The 18,356-nt window shown below is 38.1% G+C and overlaps 1 protein-coding gene across 3 annotated transcripts in view; it reads left to right on the plus strand.

The window, feature by feature from the left end:
- The first annotated feature begins 19 nt into the window (after positions 1-19).
- The window catches only part of HACD4 (3-hydroxyacyl-CoA dehydratase 4), a 31,000-nt gene continuing 12,663 nt past the window's right edge, over positions 20-18,356 (plus strand). Inside the window, exons 1-4 of one of the 3 annotated variants that reach the window (XM_062208135.1) lie at positions 20-126; positions 2,834-2,937; positions 5,081-5,208; positions 16,937-17,049. In XM_062208135.1, coding sequence (XP_062064119.1) covers positions 98-126; positions 2,834-2,937; positions 5,081-5,208; positions 16,937-17,049 — 374 coding nt within the window. In that variant the 5' untranslated portion in view covers positions 20-97. The remainder of the gene's footprint in view (positions 127-2,833; positions 2,938-5,080; positions 5,209-16,936; positions 17,050-18,356) is intronic. The other 2 variants (XM_062208136.1, XM_062208138.1) reach the window with 2 other exon arrangements.

Below are 18,356 nucleotides of genomic sequence, written 5' to 3' on the forward strand. Positions count from 1 at the left end.
GCGCCCAGGGCGCCCCGCCCGCCCACCGGCCCAGCCCCTGCTACTTTCCGGACGGCGGTGGAGGCCCTGGCGGCGGCGGCGGCGGCCCACCGTGCCCATGGCGCTGCCAGCCTGGCTGCAGCCCAGGTAGGGCGCTCGACCGAGGCTGGAGGGCCAGGGGCCGGGAGGGAGGGGCCGCGGGGGCGGGGGCTCCCCGCGATCAACAGCTCGGCCTCACCCAGACCTGCGCCCCGCACCCCTGGGAGCTCGCCAACGGGTATTGGCAAGCTGAACTCTCTGGACAGCCCTAGGAAGAAGGTTCTGTTATTTCCCTGTTTGACAGATGAGGAAATGGGAAGGGATGCGGGGCCACCCCCGTGTCCCCCTGCGCTTCCTCCTTCCCCTCACCGAGAGCCCGTCCATGTTTCAGACGCCGTGCTGCAGGCTGATTTATGGATCGGCCTGCTTTAGGAATGCGTGTCACACGTGTAGTGGCCGGGGAAGCAGATTCAGAGGTGTAGGAATCTGGGGATGGGCTTGTTTCAAGGGCGGGCCACGGAATTCCCGTGCGGAATCTCCTCTTCCCCGTGCGTTCAGCAGTTCGCGTCATCTGTGGGATGCCCCCATAAAATTTTCCAGCTGCTTGGCATCGCCTTCCCAGCTTATTTGCTTCTTTTCTCAGAGGCGTCAGAGCTAGAAGAAAACCCTGTCTGCCCTGACGGGGCCACTCCCACCATCCTGCTGAACCTGCAGGGAATACACCCCAAACAATACTCCTCCTAACTCCCTCCAGCTCTGTATCTGCGATCTTCTCTTAGTCATCTTCCCAGCAACCCACAACACGTTTTTAGCCCAGCTTGACTTCCTTTTTCTGGCCTGAGCAACTCAACTGCTTTTTATGTGTGTCTGATAGGAAAGATGGCCCTTGCAGAACGCAAAGACAGGCAAGGGTGGGAAAATCAAGCATGCATTCAAAAGCCAGGTGTGCCCAACTGGGATTTATCCATTTGGTGTTGCCACCCTTCCCTGGCTACTCTTCTCTCCCCTCTTCTAACATAAACTACCTACCTCTGCGTTTCTGACTGAACTACTGGAACACACATTAACATCATCAACCCTACTGAACCGTTTTTTCTTTACAAAGAAATATTCGGAGCTATCCTCTCTGTGATCGGTTTTCTCTCCTGGTGAGAAACAAGTCTAGCACTTTATCAAAGGTGAAAGATTTTGATAAAGAACTGTATTTGGTTCTAAGCAAATTCCATAAATAAGGGTACTTACTTCAAAAAGTTAGTGGGGCCGGCGCCGCGGCTCACTAGGCTATTCCTCCGCCTGCGCCGCCAGCACACGGGGTTCTAGTCCCGGTCGGGGCGCCAGATTCTGTCCCGGTTGCCCCTCTTGCAGGCCAGCTCTCTGCTGTGGCCCGGGAGTGCAGTGGAGGATGGCCCAGGTTCTTGGGCCCTGCACCCCATGGGAGACCAGGAGAAGCACCTGGCTCTTGGCTTTAGATCAGCGCGGTGCGCTGGCCACAGCGGCCATTGGGGGGTGAACCAATGGAAAAAGGAAGACCTTTCTCTCTGTCTCTCTCACTGTCCACTCTGCCTGTCAAAAAAAAAAAAAAAGAAAGAAAGAAAAAAAAAAGAAAAAAGAAAGAAACGAAATATGTAGCCTTGCCTAATATCTACCTGGCTCCTGCCATCGGATCAGCGCGGTGCGCTGGCCGCAGCGGCCATTGTGGGGTGAACCAATGGAAAAGGAAGACCTTTCTCTCTGTCTCTCTCTCTCTCACTGTCCACTTTGCCTGTCCAAAAAAAAAAAAAAAGTTAGTGGACAAGTGGAATTCAGTTTGTTTTGGTGCCATTTTTAAATTTATTTTTTAATTTTAATTTTTAATTCGTTTTTGGCAGATTCAATATGATTTGTGCTTTCAATACAATTCTGAGAACATAATACTATTCTCTCCTGCCCTCTCCCTCTCTCCATTCCACCCTCCTTCTTTCTCCCCTTTTTGTTTTTAGTTTTTGAGATAACATTTTAAATGTGCATTATAGTAGAAAGGCTTAATACTTCACTGAATAAGAAGTTTAACAAGTAAAAAGCAAAAAAGACCTAGTTTAGTGGGAATATAAACAATGGCTATAAACAATAATTGAATGGAAAAATGACCAATTCACTCATACACAGCAAACTTTAAAGTAATCACAGTTCTTTATAGTAGCATAACATTTTTATCCATTGGTTTGACAAAGGTATAAAACAAAGTTTCACAAAACTATATTTGCAGCAATACTGAAACACACAGGCATTTCTTTTCTCTTTGTTTTTTAAATCTTTGCATAATTTTTTCATAGTCCATGAACCTGAAGATCCTGCATCCTCACTCATGGGTATCTTCAAAATATGATGTATTGGAGCTGGATCCGGTGCCATAGTTGACATGCTGCTTGGGATGTCCGGACCCCATATTCCAGTGCCTGGGTTCAAGTCTCAGCTCTGCCCTCCATTTTAGCTTCCTGCTGATGCACCCTGGGAGGCAGAATGTGATGGCTCAAGCAGTTAAATCTCTGCTCCCTTTATGGAAGACTTGGGTTGAGTTCTGGACTCTTCATTTATCCTGGCCCAGCTCTTACTGTTGCAATGTTTGGGGCAAGAACCAGGGGGGTTGAAGATCTTTCTTTCTTTTAAGTAGTAATTTAAAAGAAATCGGATGTATATTTGAGAATCACCAAATAAGACTCTGATATGGAACCATTTTCTTTTGCTTGTTTAGGCTGGCCAGTGCATTAAAGAACATGTTTGGAATAATGAGATGATCATAAAAGAAGTGTTTAATGATATTTTCCTGTAATTATAGGTATAGGAAGGATGCCTATCTTTTCATCTATTACTTAATCCAGTTCTGTGGCCACTCATGGATATTTACAAATATGACAGTCAGATTCTTTTCATTTGGAAAAGGTAAAACATCAGAAGTTTTTGATTTTTAAATTTTAATTCCCGTCTCGCCCAGTCTTATTATATTAATCTTAAAATTCTACAAAGCCTACCTAATATCCTTTACTTCTCTGAAATTTATGCTTTTCAGTAACCATCCTTCTTGCTCATTGCCAAAACTGAAAACCTTTTGGAGAAGGGGGAAAGTGGAATAACTGAGAGGGACTTAGCTTCCACCCAAGTAGGCAGATTACCCTGAAAACAGACATGGGTGGTGGGGTGGTGCCATTTCACCAAACCTTAGAAGATTTGGTATATTTTGAGGAAAATTCCCATATAATATCTCATGCAGAGAAATCAGAGATTAATGAAATTCATCCAATTTGTTTCTTATTCCCTAAGTTTATGGTAACTGGAGACTACCAGTAACTCAGTTGTATTTCCAAGGCCTCTGTTTGGTCTTCTTAAGAAGCAATGTGTAAATGACTCATTTTATAGATGACTAATCATCTGCTTGGGAGTTGGCATCTATGGCTAAGTCATAAGCTTCCTTCAAATTCCCAAAAAGTAGACACTTTTAAAATAGCATTTTAATATGTTAAAAATGAATCACAAAATGATTGGCAAAATAGCATACTCTTCATGTCACGTACCCACATGGGTACACGTCATCACAGTTTACAACTGTTGGGTGACTTGACAATTTAAACAACTGCTGTCTTCAGCTAAAAACAAGCATGTAGAGTATATCTGGGAAAAGCCGTGCTGTGCTCACCAACTGAGACTTGTATCACGAGGAAAGTAATCTACCCATGAGGTACCAAAAACTATTTTATGGTGTTTTTTTCTTATCGAAAGTCTTGTCCAATAAATTCTTTTCCTTATTAAGAACTTCCAAAGATACAACCTGATGCTTGAATTTTGAATTTCAACTAAGCATTGAGGGTCTTTCGGCAGAGGAAAACAGGAGATTAGAAAATTCTTTATATTTTTAGGAAAAAAGTGTAACATTTCCAGGCTAGGAAGGTAGCAGTGGCTGCGTGTGTATATTGCAGGTCATTCATAACATGAGTCCCAAGCATGGACTCTGTTAGACTGCATCACTTTTCCAGTGGGAAAAAAGGTACTTTACTCAGCAGTGTCTTTATTTGTTATAAAAGTTATTATTGAAGAAACACAGTCAATTCCTATGGAAGACAGACTGAAAATGGGAGTTCAATACAATTCCTGAATCATAACTTGAGTAGCTGCTACACAGCAATCTAAAACCCTCCTTCCTTCTCCAGTTGTGTAATTGGTAACATGTTGTTACGACAGGTGTGGGGCAGTGGTGAGAGTGTGTGGACTAGCTGTGCTTCAAGGAGCCGTCTCAGAAGTGGACATGATGCCAATAGTGCCCACTTCATGGAGCTCCCAGGGAGCCTTTACTAAGTCCGTGCTTGATAAATTATCATCATGTGAATGATCAGTAGGCAGTAAAGAGAACAAACCTGTCCTTACACATTTCTAAATGCAGCACGATTTCATCTTCAAACTTACAGCAACAACTTTATCCTATTTAGAGGAACATTAACTTCCTTACACATCTAAGTCTGGTATTTCCTTTGGGGCCTCTGCAGTGAAGACTCCAAAAGTCCTAATCAGAAGCCCAAGTCCAGTGTTTTAATGAAAAATCGAGAAAGCACTAGCCAATATGTGTAGCAAACAAATTCTAGATCCATAGTATTTGATACATGGCATAATGAATGCCTTTTTATAAAACTCTGAAATCTCATTTCTTTTCCTCATTTTCATTTTCTTGTAAAGCTATGAGCACAGCAACTTCTTTAACAAACTTATCTCCATTTTATTTATCCTTGAGGTAGACTAGATTCTATGTGGTCACTTTTAGGTGGGAATTGTTTTATAATCTCAAATATAGGCTATAAATATTGCCTCTTTGGCTATGAAGCTTTCTTGCTCAAGTTTTCTTTTTGGAACTTTATTGCAGTTGTGAAGTGCTTCATTTGATTGGATCATATACTTAGTAATTTTATGGTTTATTAGATATTTTTCACATGTGTAATGAAAAGAAAATAATCTCAATTTTATTTCAAAGTGTTGTATTATTTGAGTCATGATCTCATTTTTACTTGCTATATTTGTATTTTTAATCTTCTGGATACAGATTCAATGGTTGACACTTTTTATGCTATTGGACTTGTGATGCAACTTTGCCAATCCATTTCTGTCCTGGAGTTACTGCACATATATGTTGGCATTGAATCAAGCCATCTTTTCCCAAGGTTTTTGCAGGTAGGTTTTAGTCACATCATCAACATTATCATAGAATCTGTCTCATATTTATGTTTGTCCTGTTTATAGCCTCTCTTGAAAAGCCAGTGATAAGGAGAATTAATCCCATGGGAGGATTACGGTATTCTGAAACACTGCACGGTTAAAATACCCAATTGGAAACATTCAGGGCAGTATGCTTATTGATCTGTGCAGCACTGTATTGATCTTATCCTGAGAGGAGATTTTGTGGCCACATCCACCCTCACTATGTCACTGCCTGGGAGAGTGTAAGGGAAGGGAAAAACACAACTGGAGCCCTTTGTATCTGATGCTTGGTTCTTCTACTTACTATGGGATCGTAGCAACCATAACCTCCGGGCTGTTTTAGGGGAAAGGACCCACAATCCTTGAGAAAGATGTTTTTAAAACAATAAAGAAAAAGGTTCAATTCATCCCTATCTAAAGACTGTAATTTCTTATTCATTCCACTACTCTTACTAAGTACAAGTGGAAAAGGGAGATCATCTATGTTTATTTAGCATTATGTCAAAGTGTTGACTTTGAGATCACACCCACCTGGATTCAAATCCCAGTTCCACCTCTTACTCATTGTGTGATTTTAAGCAAGTCATTTAATCATTCTGAATTTCATTTTCTCATGTGATGTGAAAATAACATGTGACTTACAGAGTAACAGAATTTGAATGGGGTAAATTCTTGGCATTTATCTAGGAATATGACAGTTAGTAGCCATAGCTATCATTTTCGATGTACCATGCGTATAGACCTAGATAGCCAGGTTCTTTTCAATACCAGGTTGAAAGAAGATTGGAAATTTACTGGTAGAGACTCACTGTAGAAAATCAATGCTGGATTAAGGTATGAAAATTCAAAATGTGGTATTTTCCACAAGGAAGGAGAAATAAAGCAAGGTGACAACATGGCATGTGTTTGAAATCTGTAGGAACAGGAATAGTGTCTATATGAGTATAATTTTCAAAATAAATTGAAAAATTGGTGACTAACCTTAACAAATTTGCATTGTAAAAATTATTAAAATGTCATAACCTTACTGCATTGCCAGAACCTAACAAAGATCTTTGAATGTAAATGTATACCTTACATTTTATTGAATAAAGTAATAGCATACATTCCTGAGTTAAAAGTTATTTAAAGTACCATGAAAGTATAAAACTATAGAGAATTATATAATCCTAAAGAGTCTATTAAAAACTCACTACTACAGGTTTATGGGATATTTTTAAATTGTACTTACTAAATGAAAATAAGGAAACAGTATGCATTAAGATAAGGACATTTTATGTGTTGAAATATCAAATGTAAAATAAAAACAAGAACAATAGTATATAATACAGTAATATTATAATATAGTAGTCTGTTGACCAGCTAAAACCTAGATGGAATTCCCTTAAGCAAATTTCCTTACAGGGTAAGAAAGGATACACATCTGACCAAAAGCAGCATAGAATTTGGAAACAAGATTTATTGGTATTTATGATTTGACAGGTCTGCTGAACTTTGAAACAACCAAAATGTATATAGTACAAGCATCCCTTAATGCTAATTTTGGAGAACTGAATTAACAACTCAGGGTAAATAAAGGTGTATTGTATCATATGGAATTATTTTGCTTAGAGTAAGGTCAATTTCATATAAAGTCAAAGTCAATTTTATTTTGTTATACATTTTTAAAAGTTTTTTTTTTTTACTACTAACAGTAAAACACCAGTATTTTCAAAATAAAGAGTAGTATTGTTTTAGTTATTGTCATTGTAGGGAATGTTCCCAGTGAAAATAGGTTACATTGTAAGAAAGGACAGTGAATGAGCACTTGGATATGCCAGGGAAATATGCACACACCTTATGCTTTACAAAATTATCTGGACTTCCTCAATAACAGAAACAATTATATACATTAGAAATCTGGTTTCTTGGAGTTCTGTAAATTCCAAAACTTTTAAGTATTAGTTTCATCACTGCTAATTGAAACTCTACTGGCTATAGAGATATATGTATATGACCTCTGCAATCAAAGAACCAAATCCTGGGTTGGTAATTTAAAAATAATTGTAAATATACATGGCCTTTCTTTATTCAACATTGAGTTTGCAAAGTCTACTATCCAGAGTGCTCAAATAATTTTGAAGTTTTAGTCCTTGGAGGGATAACACATCAGTGATCATTACATTAAGAAAGACAATTACAATTCTCATCCAGGGCTGATTATTAATAATTTTTATTGTGTTTTCTCCTCTTATTTCTTCTTTTCTAAAGATTATTTATTTATTTATTTATTTGAAATTCAGAGTTACAGAGAAAGAGGGAGAGACCGAGAGAGAGCTCTTCCATCTGCAGGTTCATTCCCCAGATGGCCATAAAAGGCCAGGCCGAAGCCAGAAGCCAGGAGCTTCAGCTGAGTCTCTCACATGGATGCAAGGCCCCAAGCATTTCAGCCATTTCCCCCAGCTTTTCTCAGTCTGTTGGCAGGGAGTTGGATTGGAAGTGGAGCAGCTGGGACACTAACCTGTGCCCATGATATATGGGAGTAGCAAGCAACAGATTTACTCGCTATGCCACAATGCCTGCCCATCTTTTAATCTCTTTGAGACTTTGTCTGCTATCTAATTTTTTATTCACTTATCCTTTCCGTGCTTCTCAGAATGGAAATGAAGTTAAAGCTTCAAAGTCATTCCTTATTATCATTCTGCAGACAATTAGAATTCCCTCATTATGAGATGATTCTGAGACTGCTGCTTTAAAATAATGAACTAAAAGTGTCAGATTGTGTAATCATTCATGGATTTACTGTTTCCCCATTTTTTAAATGAAGAAACTATATTTGAGAGCGTGGTTGAGTTACTTCTATGCTAACCACAGCTGAAGGCATACAGAAAAAATGGTGTCTAGCTGCATTCAAAGAGGCCTAAACCATGTGTACGCAATTGTGTGCTATTTTGGTACTGCCTTTGAGAGATTGCTAAGCCACAACTAAATTCTGATTATGGGACTAGTCTTCCAATGTGACAAGAAAAATAATTCTGGGGCTGATGTTCTGGCACAGCAGGTAAAACTGCCGCTTGGGATGTAGTATCCCATATCTGAGCACTGGTTTAAGTCTTGGATCCTGCGCTTCCAAGCCAACTGCCTGCTAATGCACCTGCAAAAGCAGTGGAAGATGGTCCAAGTACTTGAGCCTCTGCCACCCACTTTGGGGATCCAGAGTTCTGGGCTCCTGGTATCAGCCTGGGCCAGCCCCAGCCATTGTGGCTTCTTGGAACATGAACCAGCAGATGGAACATCTCTTTCTGTCTCTGTTTCTCCCTCTCACTCTCTCTGTCACTCTGCCTTTCACATAAATAAATATTTTTTCAAAAACAATAAACAGTTCCAACCAGCAGTCAGCACTAACTCAGCAGTTAACATCAGATATTTCAAGTAGTGTTTGTATGTATAAAGAGGGTATGTCATTTTCCTGTGCTTTGTTCTGAGTGTTTTTTAGATGTGTTCCAAGCATATCTTTGACACTTAGGGAAAAGCTATTATGAATTTCTAAAATTATGCACAACCGCTAAAGGAAAAAAAATCTCATTAACTATGAGGCTGCTTAGAAAACTTCATTGTAAAATAAAATTAAAAGGTAAGTTTACTTTGCCACAAAAATGTTTAAAATCCATGTGTAGTTAATTCATAATATGCATTTTCTGTAAACTTTTTGAAGATCCCCTCATGGAAGACAGTAATCAATTGACATATGTTTGTATGGGAATACATATACTTGTATGGTAAGAGGGCAAAACAATAATATAAATAGCTATTTATAGATTTCTACTTTTGGAAATAATTACATGCCAATTAAAATTATATAGGGAAATATAGTGAACTTTGTTATCTTTAAAATAGGAAAGTAAAAAAAAATACTGCTAACACTGAAGTAGTGATTTTTTTTAAAGATTTTTTAAAATTTACTTGAGAGGCAGAGTTACAGAGAGAGAGGGAGAGACAGAGAAAAAGATCTTCCACCCTCTGGTTCACTCCCCAGATGGCTGTAATGGCCGGAGCTGAGGCAATCTGAAGCCAGGAGCAGGAGCTTCTTTCACGAATGCAGGGGCCCAAGCACTTGGCCATCTTCTACTGCTTTCCCAGGCCATAGCAGAGAGCTGGATCAGAAGAGGAGAAGTTGGGACAAAATGGGATGTTGGTGCTGCAGGCAGAAGCTTAGCCCAATATCCCACAGCACCAGCCCCTGATGTAGTGATTTTGAAGGTTTGTTCAGACTGCTTGCTCAGAAGCCTGAGAGATTGCTATTGATAGAGATGGAGGGTTGGGAGGGAAAATAGCCAATAACTAACATTTGTATAATGATGTAAGAATGATATCCCTGCTAGAAAACTCTCAGAGCACTAACTTTACCACATGTTGGGAAATGCTTTAAATGCAAATACTTCATTCATAACTGAATGAAAATTATTCATTTTCATATCCTCTCCTTTGTATCATAATTAATACTGCCGCATATTTATAAATTTTATCCATTTTTAAATAGTTTTTTAAAATCTGTAAGTCAAAATCCTAATTTTTTTATTGTTGAGATTTTAAAATATTTATTCATTTGGAAGGCAGAGTTACAGAGAGAGGGAGAGAGAAGACAGACACAGAGATCTTCCATCCACTGGTTCACTCCTCAGATGGCCACAATGGCTGGGTCTGGGCCAGGCTGCAGAGATGCTGGGTGGAAGTGAAGTAGACAGAACTCAAAGCAGCACTCATATGGGATGCTGGTCTCACAGGCAGTGGCATAACCTGCTGCATCACAATGCCAGCCCTTATAATCTCCAGATATTTATGTTTACAAAAATTCCATCTATGAGCCAAATTTTCATGAGTCATTTGTACACATATCAAAATCACCAATTTCTGATAAGGGCAAGCAGAGATCTGCTTAACAAAAGTCACTCCAAAGGTGTCACTGTCATAAACTCTCAGAAGAAATATGAAGGAATTCTCAAAGGTAGTGTCTTTTATCCTTTTCAGAAAACAGCCAGGTTTCATTGTAATTTCTTTTTAGCTCTAAAACTGGTTTTGTCTTCATTGCTAGATTACTTTCTGGCTTCCCATTTATCACATAGGTTTTTCTCTCCAGTTTTGAGAATAGGCTTATATTGTCAGAGAAACACTGTACCAAAGATAGTGTTGATCTTCTATTCTCCAAATTTTAAAGCCTTTTCTGAATGTATTACACACACAATTCATTTTGTCAGTAATTTTTAGATTTTTCTTCTGTATTTTGTATTTGATGCATGGAGTTCTTCAATGTATTCAGCACTAAGCCACAGTTCTAGTGTAATTTTATAGTTGCTGAGATTGACTTGTTTTATTCCTTGATTTTATTAACTACATAGGAAAAAAATTTCCTGTCAATATACTAACCACTACATTAATTGCATTTATATATTTCATAAAATGATAGGTTATATTTATTTAGGGCTTTTCATGTGCCACTTTTCTAAATTCTTAACATGCATCAATTTAATCTTTATAACCTAATGTGTATATAATTAGGATGTAATAGTAGATACTAGTTATCTCCAGTGTAATTACTTACATAAAAGTTAATTACTCCAGGTCACAAATTTTTTTAATGCAATAGCAAAAACTTAGGCTATTTGACTCCTGAACTCCACAAACATGACATATGTTTAGTGTCTGTTTCACCAACAAGAATATGAGTACTATGAGGGCAGGGACTTGGTTGTTCATAGCTTATGACCTTTGGAACCCAGAGTAGTGTACTCAATAAAATTTATTGAATGATAAATAAATCTACAAAGGTCTAAGTAGGACTATTAAGTGTTTGTCTCTTACAGAAGAAAGCAATTGATCTTTTTCTTTTAAAAAATTGTTTATTTTGAAAGGCAGAGTTAAGAGACAGAGAGAGGTCTTCCATCCACTGGTTCAGTCCCCAGATGGCAGCAATGGACAGTCCTGGGCCAGGCCAAAACCAGGGGCCAGGAGCTTCTTCTGGGTCTCCCATATGGGTACAGGGACCCAAGGACTCCACTGCTTTTCCCAGGCCATTAGTAGGGAGCTGGACCAGAAGTGGAGCAACTGGGACTCAAACTGGCACCCATATGGCAGGCCAGTGTGGCAGGAGGGGGCTTTATCTGCTATGCCACAATGCCAGCCCCCAGTGGATGGTTTTTGAAAAACGAAGACATGTTTCTGAATGTCTCAAAGAAGTTCACAGTATTGAAATCATTTAGCTTTTCATTTTGGTAAAATAATAGTCCTTGAGGCTAAAACTAATCTATTTTAAGATTCTAGAGATTGGAGCTAGTGTTATGGCGTAGCAAGTAAAGCCAATGCCTGGGATGCTGGCAGCCCATGTGGGGACCAATTCAATTCTGGCTGCTCCATTTCTGACCCAGCTCCCTGCTAAAGGCCTGGGAAAAGTGGTGGAAAATGCACAAGTACTTTGGTCCCTGCCACTCACATGAAAGATCCCGATCAAGCTCTTGGCCCTTGGCTTCCGCCTGACCTAGCAATGGCTGTTGGAGCCATCTGGGGAGTGAACCAGAAAATGTAAGATCTCTCTCACTATGTCTTTCTCTATAACTCTGACTTCCAAATAAATAAATATTTAAAAAATAAAAAAGGCTCTAGAGATTCTACCTACAGTTAAAGTATCATTTCCCCTTTCAATAGTTTATTTAAAAGGTACTACCTGCCATTTATAAAGTGATAACTTACTTTTAGTGGTTGGTTAGTCTGGAGTTTAGGATTCCCAATAGACCATTTAAAAAAAATACAAATAATTGTTATGGTAAGCATGCTTTGAAAGGACCACATTATTGCCATGTTTAATTTGGCCTAAACTCTAGAATTTTTACTGTACTTTTTATTTAATTTCTTTGAGTTATACTAAACATTATAAAATTATTCATTAGTAATTATCATATCGTCACAGAATTTTAAAAAAATGACCAAGTGCTAAGTCTCTCAAGTATATAAAGTTCTAAATAATCTGTCAGATTATCCTATTAAAGACAATTAAACATTTAAAAAGTTTTTTTTCTCTAAATTATTTTGGTATTGATTTAGAAAACCAAGGAAGTTCTTGTTTCAAGGTTTAATATTTAAGAATCTGGTTTTTTTTTTTTAATTTTATTTAATGAACATAAATTTCCAAAGTACAGCTTATGGAGTACAATAGCCCCCCCCCCATAACTTCCCTCCCACCCACAACACTCCCCTCTCCTACCCCCTCTCCTCTTCCATTCACATCAAGATTCATTTTCAATCATCTTTATATACAGAAGATCAATTTAGCATATTTTAAGTAAAGATTTCAACAGTTTGCACCCACACAGAAACAGAAAGTGTAAAATACTATTTGAGTACTAGTTATAGCATTAATTAAACACCTAAGAATAATTGTGTATTAATTACAGAGTTCAACCAATAGTTTTAAGTAGAACATAGAAAATACTAAAAGGGTAAAGTATTAAGTTCTCTTTTTTCTTGTTTTTTTGTTTGTTATATAGTTATTATTTTTTTATTTAATAAATGTGAATTTACAAAGTACAACTTTTGTATTGTTGTGGCTCCCCCCCCCAACCTCCTTCCCTCCCACGGCCCTCCCCTCTCCCACTCCATCTCCCATCCCACCCTTCATCAAGTTTCATTTTCAATTACCTTCATATACTGAATATCAACTTAGTATATACTAAGCAAGGATTTCAACAGGCTGCACTCACACAACCAAACAAGGTATAGGGTATTGTTCGGCTAGTAGTGTTGTCTTTCAGTTTCATAGTAAAACACATTAAGGACAGAGATCCTACGCGGGGAGCATGTGCCTAGTGACTCCCATTGTTGATTTAACAATTGGCACTCTTATTTATGATGTCAGCAATCACCCGAGACTCTTGCAATGAGCTGTCTAGGCTATGGAAGTCCTTTGAGTTCACTGACTCTGAACTTGTTTAGTCAAGGCCGTGTCACAGTGGAGGTTCCTTCCTCCCTTCAGAGAAAGGTGCCTCTCCTTGATGGCCTGTTCCTTCTGCTGGAGTCTTGTTCACCAGGATCTTTCATTTAGATTGTTTTTTGCCACCGTGTCATGGCTTTCCATGCCTGTGAGACTCTCATGGACCTTTTAGCCAGATCCGAATGTCCCAAGGGTTGATTCTGAGGCAGGAGTGCTGTTTTGGGCGTTTGCCATTCTATGAGTCTGCTGTGTGTCCTGCTTCCCCGTCAGGATCATTCTCTCCCTTTTAATTCTATCATTCATTATTTGCTTATACTGGTCTTATTTGTGAAATCTCTTCGACACATACCCTATAAGAATCTGTTTTAAAGAATAAACCATAATCTGGATATTAGGTGCTAGAGGAACCCATAAAGTAACAAAGGTGAGAAGGTCTAAGTGGTTCAGAAGGGATTTGAAATTACATTGTCCAGATCTTGATTTTACACCTGTAGGCAAGTCACTTTCATTTAGTAAAATGCATGTCTTTTGTGAAAAACAGATAAGAATAGCACCGACTTCTTAGAATCATTATAGAGATTAAATGAAATTGTATGTAACCATAAAGTAACCAAAGTAAAGGATACTGGTTTTTATCAACTTAAGAACATCTTCACCTAAATTCCTCCACTGTGTTGCCGTTAGTCAAGCTAGAATTAAATAAGCATCAGATAACTTGTCAGCTAGATTGACATTGTATGTATATGGGGCAGTTTTCACATTCCCACAGTATGTGCAGATGCACTTTGATTTACAATGATGTTGCCCCCAATAAGCCCATTGTAATTGAAAATATCTTAAATATAAGTGCATTTAACACATCTAACCTACAAAACACCAAAAGTTAATGACACAGTGCATGGAGAAGTAGTGATTGTTAACCCTCATGAGCATATGGCTAACTGGGACCTGCAGCTCCTTGCTGCTGCCCAGCATCTCAAGAAGGCACTGTATTGCATGCACCAGTCCAGTGAGGAACAAAAATCAAAATTCAAGGCACACTTTACTGAATGTGTATTGCTTTTACACCACTTTAATATATCACTATCACCCATCAGGGACCATCTGCATGCATATTATGCTCTTTTTTTGACACGTTGATTGCTGATTTCAATGCAACTGGGATTTCACCACTAGCATGCCATAGATCCTCATGTGATGATTTTCAACAGGATGAATTTCATCAAGCAGCTCCTCTGTCTTTCTCTTTTAGGAGATTCCCTGCTCTGTACTCATCAGGTAAGGAGCAGCCTAACATTCATAGCTTGTAACTCTGGAAACCAAGAGGAGACTAAGGATATATGTTTCCAGCTCTGTCATTGGCTTGGGGAAGTCACTTAAATTTTTGAGTTCTCAAATTCTTTAATTCAAATTAAAAAAAAAAATAGTGAGGTTGGACTAGTTTTAGAATGTCTTATCTGGAGGGAACCCTATAGATCATTTTATCAAGAAGTATCTCATTTTTTTCAATAATTAGTCATGTAATCAGAAATCTATGCTGTCTGCATGCTTTGTGTGCATGCAGCCCCTGAGATTTTTTTTCTTTTAGCAAAAACTGGAAGGTTTTCCTAATTACCAGGCATTGATCAGATTTAAGATGCCTAAGTACTTGTTTGCTGCTAAGATCTTGGATCCAAAGGCCATTAGTGTCATGACAACAAGGTTGTATCATTTGGTAGTTATATTGCAGTTCAATATAATTCATCATATATAGGGTGACTATTGTGCATAGCAAGTTAAGCCACTGCTTGGGATGCCATAGTCTTGAGTGCCTGGTTTTAATCCCACCTCTGCTTTCCATCCAGCTTCTTGCTACTTAACCTAGGATCCAGCAGATGATAGCTCACATACTTGAGTCCCTATTCTCTATATGGGAGACTCAGATGGAGTATCTGGTTCCTAGTTTTGGCCTGGCCCAACCCTGGCAGTAGTGGGAACTTGGAGAGTAAACCACTAAATGGAAGCTCACTTTCTTTCTTTGTGTCTGTCTCTGCCTTTAAAATAAAAATAAACATTTAAAAATATATAGGTAATTATATAATTAAATAAAGAACATAGGACATTATATTATAAATTCTGACTACAGAAAAACAGCCCTGTAGGTAAATCTCATAAATTGAGATTTGAATCATATTGAGTCATATGATTTGAATCAAATCATAAGGTTTGAATCGTATCTAATTTCCCTCGGCTACACAGAGACCCTTGTGACTCAGAAACATACTGAAAAGTATATCCATGTGGATTTCTGATCACGGGGCCCACTCTTGCCAAATAATGGATTTCTCTATACTAGATGATTTCTAGGACTAATAGACTATGATTCTAAGTTATAGGTTATCCCAGTCTTTTCTCCTTGATCTACTTTAAAAGTAAAGAGGGCTATTTAAAAATAGCTCTATTCCCCACTAATATGCTCCTTCAATGCCAAGTATATTTTTCTTTGCCTGCTGAGAGCAAAGTAGCCTGTTCTATTAAACACACACAAAAATGCATGATATTTTAATGTAAGAAAACAACATATTGAGGTTGGAAAAAAGGAATATACTTTTTTTTAGACTAATAAGTGAAGCTAAGCCAAAAATGTGTGACTTCTCAATGATTTGTAAATGCCTCCTGACTTAGAATATATGAAGAGTCTGCAAGAATTTCATCGAAAAGCTATATTATGAAAAAACTATGCATGGATTTCAAATGTTTTTGTGCCAAAGTAAACCTATCTTTCAATTCCATTTGTCCCAACTATTTGAAGTACTCTTGTGTATGTGTGTGTTGTGTGTGTATGTGTGCATGCATGTGTGTATATATATTCCAAAAATATATTGAATTCTTTTCATTTTCTTCCAGTGTATGAGGGTTAGGATTATATCCCTCTACGTCCCCACTTCTTCCCTTCAAAAAAAGCTGCAATGACTTCTCTATTGGATGAAATTGAAATTTCTTTGCCTGTCATTCAAAACCCTGCATAACCCAGCCCCAAATATGTCTTCAGTTTCATCTACTGTTACTGCCTTCTCTGCACCCTCCATTCTAGCCCTTCATTTGGTTCTCATCACTCCCTAAGGTACCCTGCATTTTCAAACATCTAACTTCTATTCTGCTGCCTTTGCCTACAATGCCTCTTCTTATATCGAGTCTACTTGACAAACACCTAATTTTCAAGATCCAAGTGAAATGTTGCTTGTCCTCAAAGATCCAAGTGAAATGTTCTTGCCCTCATAGATCTCTCTTCCTTATTTCTCTAGGGAGAAGGTATCTCTCTCTGTCAACTGTGCTCCCATACCTAGTACACACTGTGCTAAAGTAAATTGCTCCATATTCTCCCACTACTGCTGCCTATTCTGCAACAAGAACCATATTTTCATTACAGTATCAGATATATAGTAAATACTCAGTAAAAGATTGCCAAAGAGAATAGAAACATGTGTGCATGTGGCAAGATGAATGGAAATATCCTGATTTAGATAAAATACTTGTTATCTTTTCACTCATTATATATCATTTGGAGAGTAGAAAAAAAATAGAGGAAATGAAATTCATCTATAACCCTAATCTCTCAGAAAAAGTCATGGTTAACACTTTAGTATACATATTTTCAGGTAAGTCATATTTTTACAAAGAGATCTGGTTTTTAAAATTAGAAAATTACCCACATGGCCTAACAGGTTATCCTAATTCTTGACTTTTCTGTTTCTTTCTTAGCTCACAGAGAGAATCATCATTCTTTTTGTTGTGATCACCAGTCAAGAAGAAGTTCAAGAGAAGTATGTGGTGTGTGTTTTGTTCATCTTTTGGAATCTATTGGATATGGTTAGGTAAGAAGGCAAAATAATCTTTTAAAACAAGGCCACATTGCTGTCTGTAGTGAAGCCAGCAATAGCCACTTACATTTGCATACTCTAAATAAGAGAAAAAACATATAACTCCTTTTCAAACAATTTTATCTTGATGCAGAAATGTGTTTTTAGTGCTTTCCATAATGGGCATATCAAAGATAATGAAAACCAATGGTGGTATTACAAGAGCAAATCAGTGCATTCAGGTTTCCACCAGAAGGGTTGGCTTAACATCAACTTGGAATAAACCTCACAGCTGTTTGCTAATGAAAGGCATTCCTTATGCTTGCTCTAGTACATGTGAATTTGATAAGCACAGCAGAACTTCTATTATATGCCAGAATTTACAAAGTTGGTTTCTGTATATTCAAGAACATCACAAATTTAGGGCTTCATCTCTCTGGGAAAACATGCAATTCCACATACATTTTTGTATACAGTTTGTAAGTCCTTAAGCAGTGCCCCTGGAACCCTTGCTCTAGATAGCCTTTAGTTTCCTTCTAATTTTAAAGAATTCAGTGGGATGTGCTTAGTCTTCTATCAGCAGTGATGTAAAACAGCACCCTTTGCTCTGGAAGTCCTTCTCACTCTTTGGGGAAGTGGCCTATCTGCAACTTCAGCATTCACAAGTGAGAACTTCCCCTTCCACTTGAAGGATATGTATATGAATAGAAAACTAGAGTCCTAGTTTTCTGCTTGCAGTTATATACATTCCATATGAATTATATTGTCAATAGCTTAGCTAGATTAAAAATGTCTACATAATATATTGAGTCCCACATCAGAAAGATCATTCACCTGGGCCAAGTGGGATTTATCCACAATATGCAGGGATGGTTTAAAAATTATAAATCAATAAATGTGATACATCATATTAACAAACTGAAGAACAAAAACCATATGGTTATTGCAATAGATGCAGAGAAAGCATTTGACAAAACACAATATCCTTTCATGATAAAAACCTTAAGAAAATTGGGTACAGAACAAACATTCCTCAACACAATCAAGGCAATTTATGACAAACCCATGGCCAGCAACCTATTGAATGGGGAAAAAGCTGGAAGCATTACCCCTAAGATCTGGAACCAGACAAGGATGCCTGCTCTCACCATTGCTATTTAATATAGTCCTGGAACTTTTAGCCAGGGCCATTAGGCAAGAAAAAGAAATCAAAGGAATACAAATTGGAAAGGAGGAAGTCAAACTATCCCTATTTGCAGATGATATGAATCTGTGTATAGGGGATCCCAAATACTCCACTGAGAGACTATTGGCAGGATATA

This window comes from Lepus europaeus, chromosome 12, assembly GCF_033115175.1.
Source record: "Lepus europaeus isolate LE1 chromosome 12, mLepTim1.pri, whole genome shotgun sequence".
In the NCBI taxonomy this organism is placed as follows: Eukaryota; Metazoa; Chordata; class Mammalia; order Lagomorpha; family Leporidae; genus Lepus; species Lepus europaeus.